Raw genomic sequence first — 25,753 nt, forward strand, 5'->3', positions numbered from 1 at the left:
AATTGTCATCGATAAAATGCAATTGTGTTCGTTGTCCTTAGCTTATGCCTGCCCATACCATAACCCCACTGCCACCATGGGGCACTCGGTTCACAATGTTGACATCAGCAAACCGCTCGTCCACACGACGCTGTCTGCCGTCAGCCCAGTACAGTTGAAACGCTGATTCATCCATGAAGAGCACACTTCTCCAGCATGCCAGTGGCCTTCAAAGGTGAGTATTTGCCCACTGAAGTCGGTTACGACGCCGAAATGCAGTCAGGTCAAGACCCTGGTGGAGACAATGAGCACACAGATGAGCTTCCCTAAAACAGTTCCTGCAGTTTGTGCCAAAATTCTTTGGTTGTGCAAACCCACAGTTTCATCAGCTTTCTGGGTGGCTGATCTCAAATGATCCCGCAGATGAAGATTCCGCATGTGGAGGTCCTGGGCTGGCGTGGTTACACATGTTCTGCAGTTGTGAGGCCGGTTGGACGTACCCAAAATCTCTAAAACGATATTGGAGGCGGCTTATGGTAGAGAAATGAACATTCAATTCTCTGGCAACAGCTCTGGGAGACATTCCTGCAGTCAGCATGCCAAATTGCAAGCTCCCTCAAAATTTGAGACACGTGGCATTGTGTTGTGTGACAAAACTGCACATTTTAGTGTCCTTTTATTGTCCCCAGCGCAAGGTGTACCTGTATATTGATCACATTGTTTAATCTGCTTCTTGTATAATGCCAGGAGCCACTTGTGGATTTGACAGCTCTGACGTAGTTCCACCTCCGACACCGCCAAAACAACCTCTATGCGGATGTCGGCTAAAGTGGATCTGATTGAATAGAGCACTAAACCTAACTATGACCAACATGATCAAGTCCCCAAACACCCCCCTCGCAAAGTTGCACCCTGGTAATAGTTGTCCATCTCTTCCTGGAGTCTAGTGTGTGTTGTTTTTTGATTAGAGGAGTGATGAAAAGCCTGACAGACAGACAGGACCCATAGGTCTCGCCCAGACATGCCCCAGTGGTCGCCAAGGTTACCAAAACAGAAAAGGCATGTTGGAGTCATTAACAACAGTCTCATTGCACACCTCTGACATGCTAGGCCATGCTAATAGTGAGCAGCTAATTACTTATACACATCTATTAGCCAAAGGTTAATACCATGAACAAGTAACTAATTAGCGACACATGTCTGAAAAGCATGTGATATCAGTGTTTGATACAGCATTTAGAGGCGGAGCCAAGCTAAAGCAAAGTATTCAAGTTGAAACAGTAAGATTGTTATTCAATTTTTTTTACTAATTCACTGGCGCAGCCAATGGGGCTCTATAATGCCAACAGTGGGAATTGTGGTCCTAGGTCAAGGTTCTGATCTATGGTCCCTTTTGCATGGTTTCCATCAACAGTTAACATTTGGATATGGGAATGGTAAGCTGATCATAGATCTATCCATGCCCAATGGGAACTTCTATCTGGAGCTGGCCTCCATTCCGGCTCCATTATGTAAGTGTAATCAGACATATTGGCCGCTCTGACATTGCTCATCCATATATTTATATATTCTTAATACATAGTCTTAATTCATCATCCCTTTACTTAGATTTGTGAGCATTGGGTATATGTTGTGGAATTGTTAGATATTACTTGTTAGATATTACTGCACTGTCGGAGCTAGAAACACAAGCATTTCGCTACACCCACAATAACTGCTAAACACGTGTATGTGACCAATAACATTTGATTTGATACAGTGGAGTCCATTTTGGCTCTACACCTACCTGACTCTGTGTTGAACGACACCGCCTCACTGGCAGGCCCTTCCCCAAGCTCATTCTTGGGTTTCACTTTGAACTCGTAACTGAAAAAGGAAAGAGAAAAAGTCAGCATGGTGTTAATCCAGCTCAGTCATTTCAAAATCTCATTTTTATATACAGAACTTTCTATTCCAATCGCCATGGTGAGATAGCTTTCCCAGCAAAGGAATGTAAACGGGAGATTCCACATCACAGGAGGCTGCTGAGGGGAGGATGGCTCATAATAATGGCTGGAATGGAGTGAATGGAATGGTATCAAACACATGGAAACATGCGTTTGACGTATTTGATACCGTTCCATTAATTCCAGTCCAGCCATTACTATGAGCCCGTCCTCCCCAATTATGGTGCCACCAGCCACCTGTGTTTCACGTACACAAAAAGAAACCTTAGTTACACTTGTTTGCTATAATCGTAACCTTTGTGGAGCTTGAGTTTATATTCCACCCCGTCTCCAACACTATGACACTTGATATTTTATATTCTCCACAGCCTTGAGCAGAGGCCAGTGCTTGCTCTTGGCCCCTTATCCCTTTCTCTACTTCTCCATCTCCCTCTCTCTCTTGCTCTTTCTCTTTCTCTCTGCCTCTCTCTCCTATTCTCTCTCTCACACAGACACACACACACACAGACTCTCTCACTTAAACACACACACATACACACACACATACATTCACACTCTCTCACTTAAACAAACACATACATACACACACATACACACACACACTTTGCTAATGGCTGTTCCATAACGTATGTGATGTTCAGATGTTGTGGTGGGTGAAACAGACCCAGCCCAGGATAAGGTTCTGGTTAATCTGGTTTATTCTATGAATCTCTAACTCCCAGCCAAGACCAAGATCAGGATCCAGCATAATTAGAAACACAGTGAACCTTCCCAACTCAACACTGCTCCAGCAAGCCTCCACACACCACATAAAAACAAACACAGACACACACCTGCTCTCTGGTTTTAAATTCTCCACAGCAGTGTGAGTCTGGTTGGTAGTCAGGATGGACACCTCTTCTCCATTGGGTCCTTGGGTCCTTGAAATTACCTCATACTCTGATCAAACGAGAAGCAGCAAATCCACACAACATGTTTAATTATATCTTTACAACCTCATTGATATCATACATATGTGATTTATGTGTCTTAACGAGGCAAATATAACATTTCAAGACAGGACTCTGCGGATTTAGGTGGGTTTGACAAGGACTGGGCCATAAAAAGCGTTCTGAAAATATGTTGCCGCAACGCTCCACCTCCACGACATGTTCTTATTGTAGAGTTATCCTGATGGAGCACAGATGGACTTTCAGGATGTTATTAAAAGACCCATTGTAATAGTCTTATGAGTTAGGACTTCACCCTTCAATAACCTAGAGAGCTTTATGAACCTCTGCGCATGTGCTCTTGCACACACGCACACACACACACACTAGTATACACGCACACACACGTATACGCACACACATATACGCACACACACACACACACACACTAGTATACACGCACACACACACACACACACATATATATGCGCACACACGCGTGTATCAGCACACACACACAATCATACACACACACACGCACATATATACGCGCATATACGCACACACGTATACGCACACACACACATATATATGCGCACACACACGTATACGCACACACACATACATATATATGCGCGTATACGCACACACACACACGCACACACACCCGCACACGCACACACGTATACGCGCACACACGTATACGCGCACACACACACATTCACACACAAACCTGTGGTGTCGTTGTCAGTCTTCTCCCAGTCCAGGATGATGAAGGAGGGGCATCCCTCCACGGTCACCACGGTGACGTTGGAGGGGGACAAGCGGGGGGGTGCGGTGACGTTCTGCTCCACCCCCTCCTCCTCAGGGAAGAAGCTGAGGGAGTGTGTTATGGAACACGGCTCGTCTGGCTTCTTGTCCGTCTTATAGAGCACATGAGGGGCTGGAAAAGACATTAAAGGGTTGGTGCTCAAACAATAATATCTTAAAAGACACAGAACTCTGTAGGATAACACGTCATTTAGCAGACGATTTTATCCAAAGCGACTTTCAGTAATGCGGCATAGGACTACTTTTTACATACAGGTGGTCGTGGGAATTAAACCCACTATCCTGGCATTGCTAGCGCCAAGCTCTACCAACCGATCTACATAGAATCACAATAGGATAAGAACGATTAAAAACATTGTAACTACAGATTTAGGTAAATGTTTTTCAGTGCACTTACAATGTACTGTCACATATTGTTCTACATCCGGGTTACATGCAATTAATTATACATTGCATTCATTGAAAAGACCTCGAACAGCTTATGATCAGCAGTATATTGGTATTATTGTTTACATCTCTGACATCTGTAAGAGACAAGAGATCTAAGTCAGCTGGAGCTCAGCCAACCATCTGGATACAGACAAGACAAATCCAAAACAACTGGCGGTAAGAGGAAGCACGAAAGGCTAATGTTCTCCAGGTTATTGTCCTCAGTGATCCTCCAGCCCCTGTCCACCGTGAGTTTAGTCATGGGGGTTTGTTGAATACTGTTATGATGCATGTGTCCTTACCTACGAAGCGCTTCTTGCCCAAGGCGTCCACTTCCGAAGCAGGCAGAGAGCTGAACACAGAAGAGTTGTCACCTGTCTCATTACGAGTGGCTATAGAGAAATGGATGATGAGATTGAGAAACAACAAAGTGAGTGTGTGTGCATGCTATGAGAGTACTGTGATGATATGTCAACATTCCCTGGCAGAACTTCTCTGGCTCAGTCCTACAGTCCGCAGCTGCTTTGGTCTCTCTCTCTCTCTCTCTCTCTCTCTCTCTCTCTCTCTCTTAACGCACACTGGCTAGATTTGAGAAGTAGACATTTGAGAAGTAGATGTCTTACTCTGGTTAGAAAGCAAAGTCAACATTGTGTATCTGGTGGAAATCAAGCAATTCTGTAGCAATTCTGGAATGTGGTCAAATCTTTGAAACCAAACTCCACCCCCTCATTGCCCTAACAGGTTATGACAGCCTCTGGTCCCAGAACAGTGAGAGAGAAAAAAATAACCAACTGTCAGCTAAGAACTTCAAATTATATTCTTGATGTTTCAGCAGCTACGCCTGTCTTAAATTCTGTGTTTAATTGCTTAGATCATAGGCATCACTGTGTTTCCATATTTATAGACTCACAGCGTATCTAAGGACTAGGATACTGTCCAAAAGTTGTCTGAAATGGGCCTCGAACAGGCGTCTTGCAAATGGTTTGGGAACTATCTGTCAGACAGGACACGTATGCTTTCTTTTTGATGGTGTCAAGTCAAGTTACCTCAATACTACTAAAGGTGTCCTGCAAGGGTCAATTTTGGGACCTGTCCTCTACTATTTATATAAATAATGTTGGTCTATCTGCAAAATTCTGTAACATTCATCTGTATGCAGATGACACTTATGCATGTAAATATCTGGGCTTTTGGATTGACAAACATTTTACGTTTAAAAAACATTCGGATGAGCTAGCTAAAAAGCTGAGATTTAAAATAGGCTTCTTTTATAGAAATATATCCTGCAGGTTGTACAGGCAACCTCCCTCTCACCTCTTAATTATGGTGACACTATTCATCAGACTGCAGCAGCAATTCTCTAAAACCCTTGGATGTTGTGGTACCATTTCATTTCTCCCTTTTTGTTTACAAAGCTCTTCTGCACAAGCTTCCAACATATCTTAATTCTCTGTTAAAGTATAAAAATACGAGGCACCAAACCCGCTCACATGGTTGGTTAACTCTTGAAGTCCCTCGTGTTTCTACCAACCTACGTAAATCAGTCTTTAGTTTAAACGCCCCTCCCCCCCCCATGTTTGGAATAATTTACAATCCACATTACATCTGGAATCCTTGGTGCCAATAGGGCAGTTTAGAACGCGGATGAGGGATGAATTCACTGAGGGTTGCGAGTGTTTTGCTTGATAGTAAATAAATTATTTGTGATGTTGAAATGTAGTGTATCTTATAGTTTTTTTTGCTATTTTACTGAATCATCATGTTGACTAATGAATTGTTTGTTCTCACGGCACCATTGTGAATGATACCATGGTCTCAATTGGGCTACCTTGAACAAATAAACGTTTTTAAAAAGCACAAAAAAACACATACACTACACGACCAAAAGATGCTCGTTGAGCATCTCATTCCAAAATGATGGGCATTAATATGGAGTTGGCTGTCATAACAGCCTTCACTCTTCTGGGAAGGCTTTCCAATAGATGTTGGAACATTTCTGCGGAAATGTGCTTCCATTCAGCCACAAGAGCATTAGTGAGGTTGGGTACTGATATTGGGCAATTAGGCCTGGCTCGCAGTCAGCATGCCAATTCATTCCAAAGGTGTTCGATGGGGTTGAAGTTAGGGCTCCGTGCAGGCCAGTCAAGTTCTTCCACACCATTCTCGCCAAACCATTTCTGTATGGACCTCACTTTCTGCACGGGGCATTGTCATGCTGAAACAGGAAAGGACATTTCCAAAACTGTTGCCACAAAGTTGGAAGCACAGAATCGTCTAAAATGTCATTGTATGCTGTAGTGTTAAGATTTCCTTTCACTGGAACTAAGGGGCCCGAACCATGAAAAACAGCCCCAGACCATTTTTTGTCCTCCACCAAGTTTTACAGTTGTCTCTATGCATTCGGGCAGGTTAGCTTTCTCCTGGCATCCGCCAAACCCAGATTTGTCCATTGGACTGCCAGATGGTGAAGTGTGATTCATCACTCCAGAGAACATGTTTCCACTGCTCCAGAGTCTAATGGCGGCGAGCTTAAACCACACCAGCCAACGTTTGGCTTTGCACATGGTGATCTTAGGCTTGTGTGCAGCTTCTCGGCCATGGAAACCCATTTCATGAAGCTCCCAACAAACAATTATTGTGCTAAATTTGCTTACAGAGGAAATTTGGAACTCGGTAGTGAGTGTTGAAACTGAGGACAGACGATTTTTACGCGTTAAGCGCTTCAGTACTCGGCAGTCCTGTTCTGTGAGCTTGTGTGGCCTATCACTTCGCGGCTGAGCTGTTGTTGCTCCTAGACGTTTCCACTTCACAATAACAGCACTTACAAGTGACCGGGGAAGCACTAGAAGGGCACAATTTTGACGAACTGACTTGTTTGAAAAGTGCCATCCTATGACGGTGCCACAGTGAAAGTCACTGAGCTAATCAGTAAGGACATTCTACAGCCAATGTTTGTCTATGGAGATTGCATCGCTGTGTGCTCCATTTTATACACATGTCAGCAACGGGTGTGGCTAAAATAGCTGAATCCACTAATTTGAATGGGTGTCCACATACTTCTATAGAGTGCATACGGAAAGTATTCAGACCCCTTCCCTTTTCCCACATTTTGTTACATTACAGCCTTATTCTAAAATGGATTAAATACATTACTTTCCTCATCAATCAACACACAATACCCCATAATGACAAAGTAAAAAATAGGTTTTTAGACATTTTTACAAATGTATTAACAATAAAAACAGAAATACCTTATTAACAAAAGTATTCCGAACATGTGCTATGAGACTCGACATTGAGCTCCGGGGCATCCTGTTTCCATTGATCATCCTTGAGATGTTTCTACAACTTTATTGGAGTCCACCTGTGGTAAATTCAGTTGATTGGACATGATTTGGAAAGGCACACACCTGTCTATATAAGGTCCCACAGTTGACAGTACATTTCAGAGCAAAAACCAAGCCATGAGGTTGAAGGAATTGTCCATAGAGCTCCGAGACAGGATTGTGTCGAGGCACAGATATGGGGAAGGGTACCAAAAAAGTTCTGCAGGATTGAAGGTCCCCAAGAACACAGTGGCCTCCATCATTCTTAAATGGAAGAAGTTTGGAACCACCAAGATTCTTCCGAGAGCTGGTCGCCTGGCGAAACTGAACAATCGGGTGGGGAAGGGCCTTAGTCAGGGGGGTGACCAAGAACCCGATGGTCACTCTGACAGAGCTCCAGAGTTCCTCTGGGGAGATGGGAGAACCTTCCAGAAGGACAACCATATCTGCAACACTCCACCAATCAGGACATTATGGTAGAGTGGCCAGACGGAAGCCACTCCTTAGTAAAAAGCACATGACAGCCGGATTTGAGTTTGCCCAAAGGCACCTAAAGACTCTCAGACCATGAGAAACAAGATTCCCTGGTCTGATGAAACCAGTATTGAACTCTTTGGCTTGAATGCCAAGCGTCACATCTGGAGGAAACCTGGCACCATCCCTACTGTGAAGCATGGTGGTGGCACCATTGTCCTGTGGGGATGTTTTTCAGCGGCAGGGACTGGGAGACTAGTCAGGATTGAGGGAAAGATGAACTGAGCAAAGTACAGAAAGATCTTGGATGAAAACCTGCCCCAGATTGCTCAGGACCTCAGACTGGGGCAATGGTTCACTTTCCAACAGGACAACGACCCTAAGCACACAGCCAAGACAACGCAGGAGTGGCTTCGGGACAAGTCTCTGAATGTCCTTGAGTGGCTCACCTAGAGCTCGGACTTGAACCCGATCGAACATCTCCGGAGAGACCTGAAAATAGCTGTGCAGCGATGCTCCCCGTCCAACCTGACAGAGCTTGAGAGGATCTGCAGAGAAGAATGGGAGAAACTCCCCAAATACAGGTGTGCCAAGCTTCTAGCGTCGTACCCAAGACGACTCAAGGCTGTGATCGCTGCCAAAGGGGCTTCAACAAAGTACTGAGTAAAGGGTCTGAATACTTATGTAAATGTTTCCGGTTTGAAGTTATTGTACATTTCCTAACATTTCTAAAAACCTGTTTCTGCTTTGTCATTATGGGGTATTGTGTGTAGATTGACGAGGGGGAAAAAATCAGGAAAAAATCAAGGGGACTGAATACTTCCCGAATGCACTGTATTTATATAGTGTATATTCTTAGAAACACAATCACTGAACCGTACCGTTCAAGGCCGGGGCGATGGTTGTGGTCTTTGGTTTGGAGGGCTTAGTCGTAACCGGAAGGAAGGACTTCAAGATGGATGCCTTGTCTCCCTGCTTCAGGTCTATGGGCTTATCTGAGGACAGGGGGGAGAAAACACAGCTCAGTCATATTAGCTACAGATACAGTTGTGGTCATCTGCTACCCAGCCAGGTGTATCTCTAAGAGGTTTTCCTGCTGAAGGAAAATATATTAAATATGTGTGTTGCATAATTGTGTTGGTGTTATGTAAGAGAAGTAAGTCAAGAGAAGTGAGTCAGAACAACACACACATACTGCACTCATACACACAGGCACACAAGCACACACATGCACACATACATACTGGCAGGTGCGCACTCACACACAGTTGTTGCGTTTAAAGCTGTGTGTGTATTCTTCAGAGAAGTGGTTTAAAGCTGTGTGTGTATTCTTCAGAGAAGTGGTTTAAAGCTGTGTGTGTATTCTTCAGAGAAGTGGTTTAAAGCTGTGTGTGTATTCTTCAGAGAAGTGGTTTAAAGCTGTGTGTGTATTCTTCAGAGAAGTGGTTTAAAGCTGTGTGTGTATTCTTCAGAGAAGTGCAAGGCGCTTTATAACTTTACCGAGGGAAGGAAGAACCATCAAAATGACGACAAAATGAAGATGTCGGTGCAAAACTTGTGAAGTGTTGCTTTAACAGAAGTCAAAGTGTTCAGCAGCCAAAACAGTGGTCAGTTCTGCCCTCACCCTTGTCTCCTGTTTTCCCCACCAGGTTGGGCCTCTTGTTGACAGGAAGAGAGGGACGCAGGACTGCAGGGGAGCCTGGGAAATAGAGGCCATAGCAGGGTTAGGAACTACATATTTGGAGATGCTGCTGGAGTGCACTATTGAGAGGCCTATTAACTCATAACTGAGGATGAATATTGGGCTTTTGAAAAATCAGTGGAAAACTTTTCAAGAGGGATGAAGAAGAGAGAAGCCGCAGTGCCAACTGAACCACTGGAGAGGAGATCGTGATGGACAGAAGCATTGCCATACAAACAGGCCCAACAGATTGGACTTGTTAAAAAAGGATGTTGAGAATTCCTACTACATTGCACAGCCATAGGCTATGAGTAACACCACATCAACTCTTAATAACCTTCAACTATAAACCTAGCTGTCACATAAAAAACACAAGAGCAGCAATCAGAAGAAACCTAAAAACCACACGAGGATTCAAAGAAATTGACAACAAGACCGAGGCATAGATTCAATAAGATCAAGCATTTACCGGTAATAGCCGACACATACAGTGCCTTCGGAATGTTTTCAGACCCCTTGACTTTTTCCACATTTTGTTAGGTTACAGCCTTATTCAAAAATGTATTAAATAGTGTTTTCCCACATGAATCTACACACAATACCCCATAATGAAAAAGCAAAAACAGGAATTTAGAAATGTTTGCTAATAGAAAAAAATGAAATATCACATTTACATAAGTATTCAGACGCTTAATTAACTCAGTACTTTGTTGAAGCACCTTTGGCAGTGATTACAGCCTCTAGTCTTCTTGGGTATGATGCTAGAAGCTTGGCACACCTGTATTTGGGAAGTTTCTCCCATTCTTCTCTGCAGATCTTCTCAAGCTCTGTCAGGTTGGATGGGGAGGTTCGCTGCACAGCTATTTTCAGGTCTCCAGAGAATTTTGATCGGGTTCAGGTCCGGGCCAATCAAGGACATTCAGAGACTTGTCCCGAAGCCACTCCTGCGTTGTCTTGGCTGTGTGCTTAGGGTCGTTGTCCTGTTGGAAAGTGAACCTTCACCCCTTTCTGAGGTCCTGAGTGCTCTGGAGCAGGTTTTCATAAGGATCTCTCTGTATTTTGCTCAGTTCATCTTTGCCTCGATCCTAATTAGTCTCCCAGACCCTACCACTGAAAAACATCCCCACAGCATGATGGTGCCACCACCATGCTTCACCGTATGGATGGTGCTAGGTATCCTCTAGAAGTGACGCTTGGCGTTCAAGCCAAAGAGTTCAATCTTGGTTTCCTCAGACCAGAAAATCTTATTTTTGATGGTCTGAGAGTCTTTAGGTGCCTTTTGACAAACTCCAAGTGGGCTGTCATGTGCCTTTTACTGAGGAGTGGCTTCAGTCTGGCCACTCTACCATAAAGGCCAGATTGGTGGAGTGCTACAGAGATGCTTGTTCTTCTGGAAGGTTCTCCCATCTCCACAGATGAACTCTGGAGTTCTGTCAGCCTGACCATCGGGTTCTTGGTCAGGAAGAGAGGGACGCAGGACTTTTTAAGATTGATCGAGGCCACTGTGTTCTTGGGGACCTTCAATCCTGCAGAAATGTTTTGATACCCTTCCCCAGATCTGTGCCTCGACACAATCCTGTCTCGGAGCTCTACGGACAATTCCTTCAACCTCATGGTTTGGTTTTTGCTCTGACATGCACTATCTACTGTGGGACCATATCTTAGGTGTGTGTGTGTGCCTTTCCAAATCATGTCCAATCAATTGAATTTACCACATGTGGATTCCAATCAAGTTGTAGAAACATCTCAAGGATGATCAATGGAAACATGATGCACCTGAGCTCAATTTCGAGTCTCATAGCAAAGTGTCTGATTACTTATGTAAATAAGGTATTTCTGTTTAATTTTTTTAATACATTTGCACAAATGTCAAAAAAAAATGTTTTTGCTTTGTCATTATTGGTTAGTGTGTGTAGATTGCTGAATATGTTTAATTATTTAATCTATTTTAGAATAAGGCTGTAACGTAACAAAATGTGTATAAAGTCAAATGGTCTGCATACTTTCTGAAGGCTCTGTAGCTGATATTTTGGCGGTGTTGGAGGTGGAACTGCATTCAAGGTGAAACTGCAGCTGTCAAATCAATGAGCAACTGCTCTTGATTATTGCCACAAAGCCACACCCTCCCACTTGCGTTAGAAGTTCAGAACAAGAAAGTGTAGTCTATTTACTGTAGAAATAATTACGTTCAATTTGAAAATCATTAAACTAAATAATGACGATTTCTATCAGACTAATCAAGTTGTTGATTACATCTCACATTCCAGTGTTCGAACTTGTAAAAAAAAGTCTGCATGGGATTTCTCTTAATGTGACTCCGTGCAGCCAATGCCAATGTCCGCTTTAGGTATAATGCCACAGGAGCAGTTTGTGGATTTAACAGCTCTAACGCAGTTCCACCTCCGACACCGCCAAAACAGCCGCTATGTGAATGTCAACTAAAGCAGAGCTGATTGAATAGACCCCTGAAACACCATAACATTTTATGCATGTTCTTATATATTTTAGATGAAAAGCAAGAAACCTGGTCTCAATTAATCCTCTGCTACAGCCAAGCCAAAATTCTTCACAATCCCTGTATTGTTCCTATTCCAAAAACTACGAATAGGATCAAACTAAACACAACCCAGGGAATAAGGCGGACACCAGTTCAAACTCCCGCTAAATTATGTTCTTTTAAAGTCTGTTGGAGCTTTAGCAGGCTGTGGACTGATTGTAGGGGCAAAGCTCTGTGATGAAGACTCTGGAGTATCAAACTCAGAACAGGCCACTCAGACTGAACTCAGATCTACTATTAAGCAATCCAGGTCAGGATATTCTCCCTGAATATCTTTACTCCTGGCCAAACTGAGAGTGTTGGCAACCCTAGTTCAGGTCTCATTGAGTAAATGCACTTACTGGACATGCGTCATATCTCCATACCGTTGACTTTGATGTGGTAGACACTATCTGAGCGTGATTGTGGCAGTTCTTTGAATGCTTGGGAGACTGGTTCCTTCTATTCACTGTAGCCTATGTCTATAGCTCTGACCACCCAGTGTGCAGCCCAGGGGACCCTATGTCACATCATGTCATTTCCACTTGGCCCACTCTTATCTCAAGAGAATGATTAGTGGTTGTGTTCTCCTCTAGGGTATCTACTGTTCCTAAGCCCTCCTTATCAGCACTAAACCCCTTCATATATATTACCCCCCCCCCCCCACACACACACACACACACACTACAACACATTCATAAATATTAACTTGGCTTGTGTCGACCCCCTGGCCCAGTCGGATCTGACCCTGCATGCCTGCCACTCTTTCAGGGGTAAATCAGACTGAGCTCCAACCTCAATGGGGCTACGAAGACCAGACAAGGATAAGTAGAACTTCAAGCCAAGCAAGGGAAAGTCTTGGAGAGCCACAGTGTGTGTTGCTTTCAGCCAAAGAAAATGTGGCTGTGTGTAAAACCTTGTGGCTCCTTAAATGCTTTTTTCCCCAAAAATGAAATCTACAACTTTTGTTGACTGCTCATTGGGTGATGGGGATCAGCGTTATGGGAACGTAAGGTGTGATGTCATGAGGAAGCTCTGTTTATCATCCTGAACCCTGCAGCTGGCTATAGGAGAACCAGATTATTCACAACACCCCACAAAACACTCACTGGTCTCTTTGGGTGACAAACACCTAACCGCTGCACTGTTTTACATGCTCCCACGCACTTAAACACACAAAACACACAAAACACACACACACACACACACACACACACACACACACACACACACACACACACACACACACACACACACACACACACACACACACACACACACACACACACACACACACACACACACACACACATACACACACACACACACACACACACTGTTTTGAAGTGTGAGCTTTACCAGCAGTAGATTGTTGTGTGAGCTGGTTTCTGTCAGAATCCTCTGGCAAGACAGTGAAAAACACTGTTCAAAACACTGTGCTTTAGGTTTGCCCAGAACAATATTCCCTGAGAAAATATTTTCCACTGATTTACAAAATTACTGTTATGCTTGTTGCAACATACAGTGCAATCGAAAAGCATTCAGACCTCTCCCCTTTTTCAACATTTTGTGATGTTACGACCTTATTCTAAAATGGATTAAATATTTTTTTCCCTCATCAATCTACACACAATAGCCCAGATTGACGAAGCGGAAAAAGGTTTTTATACATTTTTGCAAATTTCAAAAATAAAGAAAATGAAATATCCTTATTTACATAAGTATTCAGACACTTTGATATGAGACTCGAAATTGAACTCAGGTACATCCTGATTCCTTTGATCATCCTTGAGAAGTGTCTACAATTTGATTGTAGTCCACCTGTGGTAAATTTGATAGGACATGATTTGAAAAGGCACACACCTGTCTATATGAGGTCCCCACAGTTGACAGTGCATGTCAGAGCAAAAACCAAGCCATGAGGTGGAGGTAATTGTCCGTAGAGCTCCGAGACAGGATTGTGTTGAGGCACAGATCTGGGGAAGGCTACCAAAACAAAGGAGAACCTTCCAGAAGGACAAACATCTATTCAGCAATCCACCAATCAGACCTTTATGGTAGAGTGGCCAGACAGAAGCCATTACTCTGTAAAAGGCACATGACAGCCCGCTTGGAGTCTGCCCAAAGGCACCTAAAGGACTCTCAAACCATTAGAAACTAGATTCTATGATCTGATGAAACCAAGATTGAAGTCTTTGGCCTGAATGCCAAGCGTCACATCTGGAGGAAACCTGGCACCATCTCTACGGTGAAGGATGGTGGTGGCAGCGTCATGCTGTGGGGATGTTTTTCAGTGGCAGGGACTGGGAGACTAGTCAGGATCGAGGGAAATATGATTAGAGCAAAGTACAGAGAGATCCTTGATGAAAACCTGGTTCAGAGCATTCACGGCCTCAGACTGGGGCGAAGGTTTACCTTCCAACAGGACAACAACCCTAAGCACACAGCCAAGACAACGCAGGAGTGGCCTCGGGACAAGTCTCTGAATGTCCTTGAGTGGCCCAGCCAGAGCCCGGACTTGAACTCAGTTGGTACATCTCTGGAGAGACCTGAAAATAGCTGTGCAGCAACGCTCCCCAAGAGGATCTGTAGAGAAGAATGGGAGATACTCCCCAAATGTAGGTGTACCAAGCTTGTAGCGTCATACCCAAGAAGACTCAAGGCTGTAATCACTGACAAAGGTGCTTCAACAAAGTACTGAGTAAAGGGCCTGAATACTTATGTAAATGTATTATTTTTCTTCTATAAATTTGCAAAAATGTCTAAAAACAAGTTTTTGCTTTGTCATTATGGGGTATTGTGTGTAGATTAATTAGGGAAAAATACAATTGAACAATTTTAGAATAAGGCTGTAACGTAACAAAATGTGGAAAAAGTCAAGGGGTCTGAATACTTTCCGAATGCACTGTATACTGGAGAAACTCAAGGTCACTATCCACTCTCAAAACAGAGGGCTCAAAACAATGTAAGGCCTATATAAACTATATAGACCACATTCACAGTTGAACAACATCAAATCAAACATGAGATGTGCAATGTGCAAGACATTGAGGTACCGAACACAGACATGAGCACTCCATCCAGTGTGGAATTCACCCTGAGAAACACATGCTTCAGGAGGTGGATGGGAACAGAGTAATAGGAGACAGATAAGCCCAAGACAGACAGACACGACAGACACGACAGACACAGACAGACAGACACGACAGACACGACAGACACGACAGACACACAGACAGACAGACAGACAGACAGACAGACAGACAGACAGACAGACAGACAGACAGACAGACAGACAGACAGACAGACAGACAGACAGACACCACTGACAGACAGACAGACACCACTGACAGACAGACAGACAGACAGACAGACAGACAGACAGACAGACAGACAGACAGACAGACAGACAGACAGACAGACAGACAGACAGACAGACAGACAGACAGACAGACACCACTGACAGACCGTTTAGACACATCATAATTCACAATTACATCAATGATTTACTTTTGCAGTTCATTAGAAACCAAAAAGTGCAAATATTGGAATAACGTTGCTGTGGGGACATTTGAAATCTAATAATATTTCATTGGTATTTCAGATTGGTTTTTGTAGACAATGTGTGTTTTTAATTCTGTAGAGCTGCTTCCTGCAAGCCCTAGGGCTCCTTGATGACCTCTGAAACTCTGCCAGTTTCACAGAAACACACACACCGGCTGAGACTGAAGCAGAAACTGAAGCCAACAACTGGTTATAGTGGAATGTAGGTGTGGACATCCATGACTGTGGTCATTTTTTGGTTTGAGATGTAACACATTTTCGAGCAAATCATGCATTGACGTCAATGGGAGATTTGTGTGAAAATTCTAACCATGCTCCCAGATATCAAGTTACTGTAAGATGCAGTCTTTTATGACCTGAACAACAGGTCTAGGATCAGACTGTAGTGATACGACCAGAGGAGAGGACTCTTCTTTAGTCTCAGTCATATTGACAGTCAAAACGTGGAAAAACACACCAGCAGATTCAGACCCACATCAACAATAACAGGCACAACACGCAAATGGACAGGATGCCCAATAAGAATGGACAGTCACGCGGACAAACAGACAAGCTTGCCAATCTTAGGACAGGGACAAGTTGTTGAGGCTTAAGCGCATGGAGGGCTTGCTGCGGGGAACATAAAACAAAATGGCATCTCTCGGGGGAGATGGATTAGTGGGTGAGAGACAAACTGAGAGGTAACAATCATCTCTGTTTTTTACCCAGTCGGTTTCCGGACCAGACTGCAGGTTTGGGAATAGCAAGACCCTTGTGGTGCTCCCCGTCGGCTGTTGGAGGGAGAAGAGGGCTCATTAAATTAAGCATGTCTAAAAATGCAGAAAACATGCTTAAGACATGCTAGGAACACACGAGAGGACAACAACAACAAGACTAAAAGTGGATAACATAATCTCATCTGAAAACACTGTCTCTTAAAAGGAAATGGTCAGATCAGTCTGGTGTTTGGAATGATTTGAAGCCAGTTGGCCTGTGTTCCACAGATGTAGCTGTCTCTCTCAGTCTCTCTCTCGGTCTCTCTCTCGGTCTCTCTCTCGGTCTCTCTCTCTCTCTCTCTCTCTCTCTCTCTCTCTCTCTCTCTCTCTCTCTCTCTCTCTCTCTCTCTCTCTCTCTCTCTCTCTCTCTCTCTCTCTCTCTCTCTCTCTCTCTCTCTCTCTCTCTCTCTCTCTCTCTCTCTCTCTCTCTCTCTCTCTCTCTCTCTCTCTCTCTCTCTCTCTCTCTCTCTCTCTCTCCAAAAACATTGGCAGAAATGATTTAAGCCTACACATTCTCTGACCCACACTGTGGACCAAGACCACATGACACCCATATCGATTTGAGAGAGAGAGAGAGAGAGAGAGAGAGAGAGAGAGAGAGAGAGAGAGAGAGAGAGAGAGAGAGAGAGAGAGAGAGAGAGAGAGAGAGGTGAGACCTGAGCTAGTGGTGAGGACAGAAGGGGGAAGATAAGGAGGAGGAAGAGGAAAACATTGCTCCGTTACCCTCACGCGTGACGGAGGTGAGGAGGGAGGTGGTGTTTTTGTTCCTGGGTAGAGAGAGAGGTCTGATGCCGTTAGGGGTGGAGTAGAGAGCTACGCGACCACGAGGCAACGTCGTGTTCCTGGCTGCCGTGGTAATGGCAGAGCCTATAGGAGAGCGAGGCTCGGTGGGGGTCAAAGGTCTCAGGAAGCTGGTACCTATATGAACAGAGAGATTGGCAGTAAGAGAGGTTAGAGAGAGAGAAGGGGTCCGATCCCATGGAGACAAGGTTCAAAGGTCAGTCAGGTGAGATGGTAGGAGCCCTGGATGGAAAAAGAAATGAATGAGTGAGTGGATAAATGGATGAATGAAAGATGCAGACAAGGAAAGGAAGAGTGAAGTGAAAATAATGGATGGAGATACAAAACAAAACTTTGGTTGAACTGCCCTTCTTTTCTTTTCCATGAAAGATGGATGATTTAATGACAGTGAGACCAAACTATCCAGTGCCTGGAATGATCAGGAATGGGGTGAGTGTGGTGGAGTAAGGATGAGATGGATGGGCAAGGGTGATGGAGAGATGCAGGAGTTTAGGTGTACAGTTTGTTGTAATGGGATGGTAGGAGGGAGAAAGGGTTCAGAGTGCAACACAGACAGCTTCAACCAATAGTAACAGTGTGCGGACTGCTGAAAATAGTATTATGGGTAAGCTATGAGGTCATCCAATAATTGACTGATGGAGAGCAGACATGACCAATGAGAGCTTTGGGTTCATGAGGTTGGATGACAACAGAGATGGTGATAGGACAAAATGGTGTCATCGTTACCCCGGGTGTTACTATTGGCCCTCTCAGTGGCGAGGGCAGGTCTTGGCAGAGGTTGTCCCACCTGATATTGGCTGGGAGCTGTGTGAGAGAGAACTTAATTTTTTATCAGATTAGACGTTTGGACTCAATGATCCATTATAAATGTTTCTATTTCTCTGTTACGGCCTAGGTGAGTGGAGAGAGCAGGGTCTTTACCCGTGGGGGTCTGTAGGTTCTGGGTGACCTTAGCAGGCTGTTGGGGCTGGGCCTGAGGCTCTGGCTGGGGTCTGGCCTGTTGGGGCTGGGCCTGAGGTTGGGCCTGAGGCTGGACCTGTTGGGGTCTGGCCTGTTGGGGTCTGGCCTGTTGGGGTCTGGCCTGTTGGGGTCTGGTCTGTTGGGGTCTGGCCTGTTGGGGTCTGGCCTGTTGGGGCTGTGCCTGAGGCTGGGCCTGCGTCTCGGGCTGGGGTCTGGCCTGTCGGGGTCTGACCTGTTGGGGTCTGGCCTGTTGGGGCTTTGCCTGAGGCTGGGCCTGCGTCTCGGACTGGGGTCTGGCCTGTTGGGGTCTGACCTGTTGGGGTCTGGCCTGTTGGGGTCTGGCCTGTTGGGGCTGGGCCTGAGGCTCAGGCTGGGGTCTGGCTTGTTGGGGTCTGGCTTGTTGGGGTCTGGCCTGTTGGGGTCTGGGCTGTTGGAGCCTGCCCTGGGCCGGTCCGCTGTGTCTCTCTTCCTTACGATGGGGATTAGGCGCAGGGGCCGTGGGAGAGGCCAGGGGAAGGGTGGGGGAGGGCAGGAGCTGGGGGGAGGCATGGGGGAGAGTGGGGGAGGCAAGGGGGACGGTGGGGGAAGCACGGGGGATGGTTGGGGAGGCACGGGGGACGGTGGGGGAAGCACGGGGGAGGGTGGGAGCGGCACGGGGGATGGTTGGGGAGGCACGGGGGACGGTGGGGGAAGCACGGGGGAGGGTGGGGGAAGCACGGGGGACGGTGGGGGAAGCACGGGGGAGGGTGGGGGCGGCACGGGGGAGGGTGGGGGCGGCACGGGTGATGTCCACGGAGGGAGAGGCAGATCTGATCTGGTCTGCTCGTCCTGGAGTGGGTGAGAGATGAGAGTAGAACATTGAGGCCATAGAAATATGTTTTATAGAACAGACAGCACACCAAGGACAGGTCTTTTGACACTGGAAAAAAATTATATTTAAATGGCTTAGAAAAACTAAGAGGCCTGCCCAGTAAGAGGCCTGCCCAGCATTATCAAATGAGGTTGCAGGGCGGGCCCAACAGCTCAGTAGATACAGCAGAGAGAGAGAGAGAGAGAGAGAGAAAGAGAGATGCCGATTTCAAGTGCTAGTCGAAACGAGGAAACTCAGAAATTTTCGACATGCTAACTGATTGTAGTTATACAGGTACCACGTTCAACAAATCAGCAAGTGAGAAATGTGAGAGTTCCCTAGTTCCGACTAGCATATGAACACTGCAATAGAGAGAGCAATGACGTGGTGCACATATCTGCACATATGTGACGTAGTAGGCCATTTTCTGGGACAGCTTTTGGCTCATGAGTGATATTTTCAGAACTGCTGTCTAAAATATATACAAAAGTACTTCAGGGATGATGTTGAGAGTATAGTGTTCTTTTTCGGATGTTTTGCTAACACTTGTTCAAGAGGGATAACAGAAACGATAGAATGATGTGAATAAAGAAAGGATAGAAGGGACATACAGTCAGAGTACTGTATGTATCATTCCAGGCTGTTTAACAACCGGCCGTGATTGGGAGTCCCTCAGGGCGGCGCACAGTTGGCCCAGCGTCGTCCGGGTTAGGGCTTGGCCGGGGTAGGCCGTCATTGTAAATAAGAATTTGTTCTAAATTAAAAGTTACATTAAAAAAATATTTAAGAAATACAAATAAAAAGAGCACACTGAGAAACAAGGACATTTTATGATAGATCTGTGAGGCTCTGCTTCTGTTGGGAAGAAAGTGGACTCATTTAGTAGCATGACACATTATCATGCAGACTGGACTGAACACCGTCTAGACTGTAACTTTCTACTTTACCTTGCAGACTGGACTGAACACCTTCTAGACTGTAATATGCTACTTTATCATGCAGACTGGACTGAACACCTTCTAGACTGTAATATGCTACTTTATCATGCAGACTGAACACCTTCTAGACTGTATTATGCTACTTTATCATGCAGACTGGACTGAACACCTTCTAGACTGTAATATGCTACTTTATCATGCAGACTGGACTGAAGACCTTCTAGACTGTAATATTCTACTTTATCATGCAGACTGGACTGAACACCTTCTAGACTGTAATATGCTACTTTATCATGCAGACTGAACACCTTCTAGAATGTAATATTCTACTTTATCATGCAGACTGGACTGAACACCTTCTAGACTGTAATATGCTACTTTATCATGCAGACTGAACACCTTCTAGACTGTAATATTCTACTTTACCTTGCAGACTGGACTGAACACCTTCTAGACTGTAATATTCTACTTTATCATGCAGACTGGACTGAACACCTTCTAGACTGTAATATGCTACTTTATCATGCAGACTGAACACCTTCTAGACTGTAATATTCTACTTTACCTTGCAGACTGGACTGAACACCTTCTAGACTGTAATATGCTACTTTATCATGCAAACTGGACTGAACACCTTCAACGCTGGCTGAAAGCAAAGCACCATGGGTTAAAATAATGATTCTAAATGAACAGTTGTGTGTAGAATGTTTTAAAAGTATTGAACAGATGAATGAATGTGGGTTACATATGGTACAAGGTGCTGATGGATGTTTGGACAGACAGCAACCAAATGAGACAAAGATTGAGGAAGAGAGAGAAAGACGATTGACTTGTTTGTGGGACGTGACTGATGAGAAACATATTGAGTGAACAAGCAGCGCTTATGCAATATGCTCAAAAGTTCAAGAGTCGTTCTCACCTGGACCAACCAACCACTAGGCTATGCTGCCGTGGCAACCTACCTTCGCCTCCATGGGGACCAATTGTCTGAGGCAGTATTAGAACTTTCAGTCATCTTCTCCTGAGATCCGGATGAGGGGCTCTCTACTTCTGTACTTAGTGCATGCCAATCGTACTCATGCAGGCAATCATAAAAGAAGATCCCTCTGAAATAGCACCCACCCACCCAGCCTTTCACTGGCTGCAGCCAAGCTGACTGACAGTTAAGCCGTCCTGTCTCGTTAGGGAGTAAAGTGTCTGTTTGTTTACCGGTTGGCTCGTTCTGCACCAGAGGCATTGTGGGTCTTGGAGTGGACAGGAAGCGCTGTCTATTGGTCGAGGTTGGGGCTAAGGAACATAACACACTTTAAGAACAACACAAAATCTGTGGAGTGAAACATGATGTCCTACTACAGGATATACACTGTGAAATGGTGTCAATGCTTTCCCGAGGAAAATAAAGAGAAATGAAAAGTGTAAGATTGAAAAAGACTACAAGGTTAAGAAGGAATAAGGTCAAGAAGAATAAGGTCAATATGGAATAAGGTCAAGAAGGAAAGATCATAGGACATAGTTGCATGGCTCATTACCGAAGGTGGTCCTTGGAGCCATAGGGGTCCTGAAGAGGGTTCTGCCCTGGCTCCTGTTATGGACAGCTAAACAGAAGGAGGCGACAAACATCATCACTTTGCCAGGCTGGAGTTTCCCAGTGTGGCTGCTGTGAGTAGCAATTACATTCCCAATGTATTGGCTATGTTCATTGTATTACAGTGCAGTATGAATGAATTCAGTGTATTACAGTGCAGTATGCATGGGCTCAGTGTATTACAGTGCAGTATGTATGGGCTCAGTGTATTACAGTGCAGTATGTATGGGCTAAGTGTATTACAGTGCAGTATGTATGGGCTCAGTGTATTACAGTGCAGTATGTATGGGCTCAGTGTATTACAGTGCAGTATGTATGGGCTAAGTGTATTACAGTGCAGTATGTATGGGCTCAGTATATTACAGTGCAGTATGTATGGGCTCAGTGTATTACAGTGCAGTATGCATGGGTTCAGTGTATTACAGTGCAGTATGTATGGGCTCAGTGTATTACAGTGCAGTATTTATGGGCTACGTGTATTACAGTGCAGTATGTATGGGCTCAGTGTATTACAGTGCAGTATGTATGGGCTCAGTGTATTGCAGTGCAGGTTGTATGGGTTCAGTGTATTACAGTGCAGTATGTATGGGTTCAATTGTAATACAGTGCAGTATGTACAGGGTCAATGTATTACAGTGCAGTATGTATGGGTTCAAGTGTAATACAGTGCAGGTTGTATGGGTTCAGTGTATTACAGTGCAGGTTGTATGGACTCAGTGTATTACAGTGCAGTATGTATGGGTTCAGTGTATTACAGTGCAGTATGTATGGGTTCAGTGTATTACAGTGCAGTATGTAGGCGCTCAGTGTAATACAGTGCAGTATGTATAGGCTCAGTGTATTACAGTGCAGTATGTATAGGTTCTGTGTATTACAGTGCACTATGTATGGGTTCAGAGTAGTACAGTGCAGTATGTATTGGCTCAGTGCATTACAGTGTATTATGTGTGGGCTCAGTGTATTACAGTGAAGTATGTATGGGTGCAGTGTAATACAGTGCAGGATGAATGGGTTCAGTGTATTACAGTGCAGTATGTATGGGCTCAGTGTATTACAGCGCAGTATGTATGGGCTCAGTGTATTACAGTGCAGTATGTATGGGTTCAGTGTATTATAATGCAGTATGTATGGGTTCAGTGTATTACAGTGCAGTATGTATGGGCTCAGTGTATTACAGTGCAGTATGTATGGGTGCAGTGTATTACAGTGTAGTATGTATGCACTCAGTGTATTACAGTGCAGTATGTATAGGCTCAGTATATTATAGTGCAGTATGTATGGGCTCAGTGTATTACAGTGCAGTATGTATGGGTTCAGTGTATTACAGTGCAGTACGTATAGGTTCTGTGTATTACAGTGCACTATGTATGGGTTCAGTGTAGTACAGTGCAGTATGTATTGGCTCAATGCATTACAGTGTATTATGTATGGGCTCAGTGTATTACAGTGCAGTATGTATGGGCTCAGTGTATTGCAGTGCAGGTTGTATGGGTTCAGTGTATTACAGTGCAGTATGTATGGGTTCAATTGTAATACAGTGCAGTATGTACGGGCTCAATGTATTACAGTGCAGTATGTATGGGTTCAAGTGTAATACAGTGCAGGTTGTATGGGTTCAGTGTATTACAGTGCAGGTTGTATGGACTCAGTGTATTACAGTGCAGTATGTATGGGTTCAGTGTATTACAGTGCAGTATGTATGGGTTCAGTGTATTACAGTGCAGTATGTATGGGCTCAGTGTATTACAGTGCAGTATGTATGGGTGCAGTGTATTACAGTGCAGTATGTAGGCGCTCAGTGTACTACAGTGCAGTATGTATAGGCTCAGTGTATTACAGTGCAGTATGTATAGGTTCTGTGTATTACAGTGCACTATGTATGGGTTCAGAGTAGTACAGTGCAGTATGTATTGGCTCAGTGCATTACAGTGTATTATGTGTGGGCTCAGTGTATTACAGTGAAGTATGTATGGGTGCAGTGTAATACAGTGCAGGATGAATGGGTTCAGTGTATTACAGTGCAGTATGTATGGGCTCAGTGTATTACAGCGCAGTATGTATGGGCTCAGTGTATTACAGTGCAGTATGTATGGGTTCAGTGTATTATAGTGCAGTATGTATGGGTTCAGTGTATTACAGTGCAGTATGTATGGGCTCAGTGTATTACAGTGCAGTATGTATGGGTGCAGTGTATTACAGTGTAGTATGTATGCACTCAGTGTATTACAGTGCAGTATGTATAGGCTCAGTATATTACAGTGCAGTATGTATGGGCTCAGTGTATTACAGTGCAGTATGTATTGGTTCAGTGTATTACAGTGCAGTACGTATAGGTTCTGTGTATTACAGTGCACTATGTATGGGTTCAGTGTAGTACAGTGCAGTATGTATTGGCTCAATGCATTACAGTGTATTATGTATGGGCTCAGTGTATTACAGTGCAGTATGTATGGGCTCAGTGTATTACAGTGCAGGTATGTATGGGTTCAGTGTATTACAGTGCAGTATGTATGGGCTCAGTGTATTACAGTGCAGTATGTATGGGCTCAGTGTATTGCAGTGCAGTATGTATTGGTTCAGTGTATTACAGTGCAGTATGTATGCGCTCAGTGTATTACAGTGCAGTATGTATAGGTTCTGTGTATTACGGTGCACTATGTATGGGTTCAGAGTAGTACAGTGCAGTATGTATTGGCTCAGTGCATTACAGTGTATTGTGTGTGGGCTCAGTGTATTACAGTGAAGTATGTATGGGTTCAGTGTAATACAGTGCAGGTTGAATGGGTTCAGTGTATTACAGTGCAGTATGTATGGGCTCAGTGTATTACAGTGCAGTATGTATGGTTTCAGTGTATTATAGTGCAGTATGTATGGGTTCAGTGTATTACAGTGCAGTATGTATGGGCTCAGTGTATTACAGTGCAGTATGTATGGGCTAAGTGTATTACAGTGCAGTATGTATGCACTCAGTGTATTACAGTGCAGTATGTATAGGCTCAGTATATTACAGTGCAGTATGTATGGGCTCAGTGTATTACAGTGCAGTATGTATTGAGCTCAGTATATTACAGCGCAGGTTATATGGCCTGAGTTAAGTACAGTAAGCCTATTTCACAAAGATTATAAAAAAATGATTGACAGCCCTAACAAGCATGTATCTTGCTGATCACATCGTCATAACCATCATAGGCGACATGTGTGTACAGTAGACATGTACACAGTGGCTGTCATCTTCTCTGGTCACCTGTAATAAACCCTGTGGTTATCAGAAGGAAGATTAGGAGACTATAACATTGAGTTAATGATGATGAGGTCCTGTCTACAGAGTCATAATTCAGACGTTCTGTTTAAATTCTTCCAGTGCTGGTTCCTCAGAACAGGGCTCAGTGAGGAGTGGTGGAACACACGTTTTGGAATGGATGGTGATAAATCATCATGTCCTGTTAAGTCTTTGCCGCAGTGTAAAACCAGGGTTTGACCAAACCAGGAGCGCATGTGTACAGTATGTGCATGCGTGTGTAAGTGTCTGTGTGTACAGTGGGGCAAAAAAGTATTTAGTCAGCCACCAATTGTGCAAGTTCTCCCACTTAAAAAGATGAGAGAGGCCTGTAATTTTCATCATAGGTACACTTCAACTATGACAGAAAATCCCATTGTATGATTTTTTATGAATTTATTTGCAAATTATGGTGGAAAATAAGTATTTGGTCACCTACAAACAAGCAAGATTTCTGGCTCTCACAGACCTGTAACTTCTTCTTTAAGAGGCTCCTCTGTCCTCCACTCGTTACCTGTATTAATGGCACCTGTTTGAACTTGTTATCAGTATAAAAGACACCTGTCCACAACCTCAAACACCACAATCACACTCCAAACTCCACTATGGCTAAGACCAAAGAGCTGTCAAAGGACACCAGAAACAAAATTGTAGACCTGCACCAGAATGGGTGTCACGTTCCTGACCTGTTTTCTGTTGTTTTGTATGTGTTTGATGGTCAGGGCGTGAGTTTTGGGTGGGCAGTCTATGTTTTCTGTTTCTATGTTGGTTTTGCGGTTGCACTGTGTATGGCTCTCAGATTAGAGGCAGGTGTTTGACGTTTCCTCTGATTGAGAGTCATATTAAGGTAGGTTGTTCTCACTGTTTGTTTGTGGGTGATTGTCTCCTGTGT

The 25,753-nt window shown here is 44.3% G+C and overlaps 1 protein-coding gene across 3 annotated transcripts in view; it reads right to left on the reverse strand.

The window, feature by feature from the left end:
• Positions 1 to 25,753, reverse strand: part of LOC139546388 (target of Nesh-SH3-like) — a 54,322-nt gene that overhangs the window by 7,948 nt on the left and 20,621 nt on the right. Inside the window, exons 8-19 of one of the 3 annotated variants that reach the window (XM_071354718.1) lie at positions 21,529 to 21,594; positions 21,209 to 21,286; positions 18,173 to 19,039; positions 17,978 to 18,055; positions 17,174 to 17,368; positions 16,400 to 16,465; positions 9,539 to 9,613; positions 8,796 to 8,909; positions 4,417 to 4,506; positions 3,588 to 3,797; positions 2,759 to 2,864; positions 1,766 to 1,845 (exon numbers count right to left, since the gene is read on the reverse strand). In XM_071354718.1, the coding sequence (XP_071210819.1) occupies positions 1,766 to 1,845; positions 2,759 to 2,864; positions 3,588 to 3,797; positions 4,417 to 4,506; positions 8,796 to 8,909; positions 9,539 to 9,613; positions 16,400 to 16,465; positions 17,174 to 17,368; positions 17,978 to 18,055; positions 18,173 to 19,039; positions 21,209 to 21,286; positions 21,529 to 21,594 (2,025 nt within the window). The remainder of the gene's footprint in view (positions 1 to 1,765; positions 1,846 to 2,758; positions 2,865 to 3,587; positions 3,798 to 4,416; positions 4,507 to 8,795; positions 8,910 to 9,538; positions 9,614 to 16,399; positions 16,466 to 17,173; positions 17,369 to 17,977; positions 18,056 to 18,172; positions 19,040 to 21,208; positions 21,287 to 21,528; positions 21,595 to 25,753) is intronic. The other 2 variants (XM_071354719.1, XM_071354720.1) reach the window with 2 other exon arrangements.

This window comes from Salvelinus alpinus, chromosome 20, assembly GCF_045679555.1.
Source record: "Salvelinus alpinus chromosome 20, SLU_Salpinus.1, whole genome shotgun sequence".
Lineage (NCBI taxonomy): Eukaryota > Metazoa > Chordata > Actinopteri > Salmoniformes > Salmonidae > Salvelinus > Salvelinus alpinus.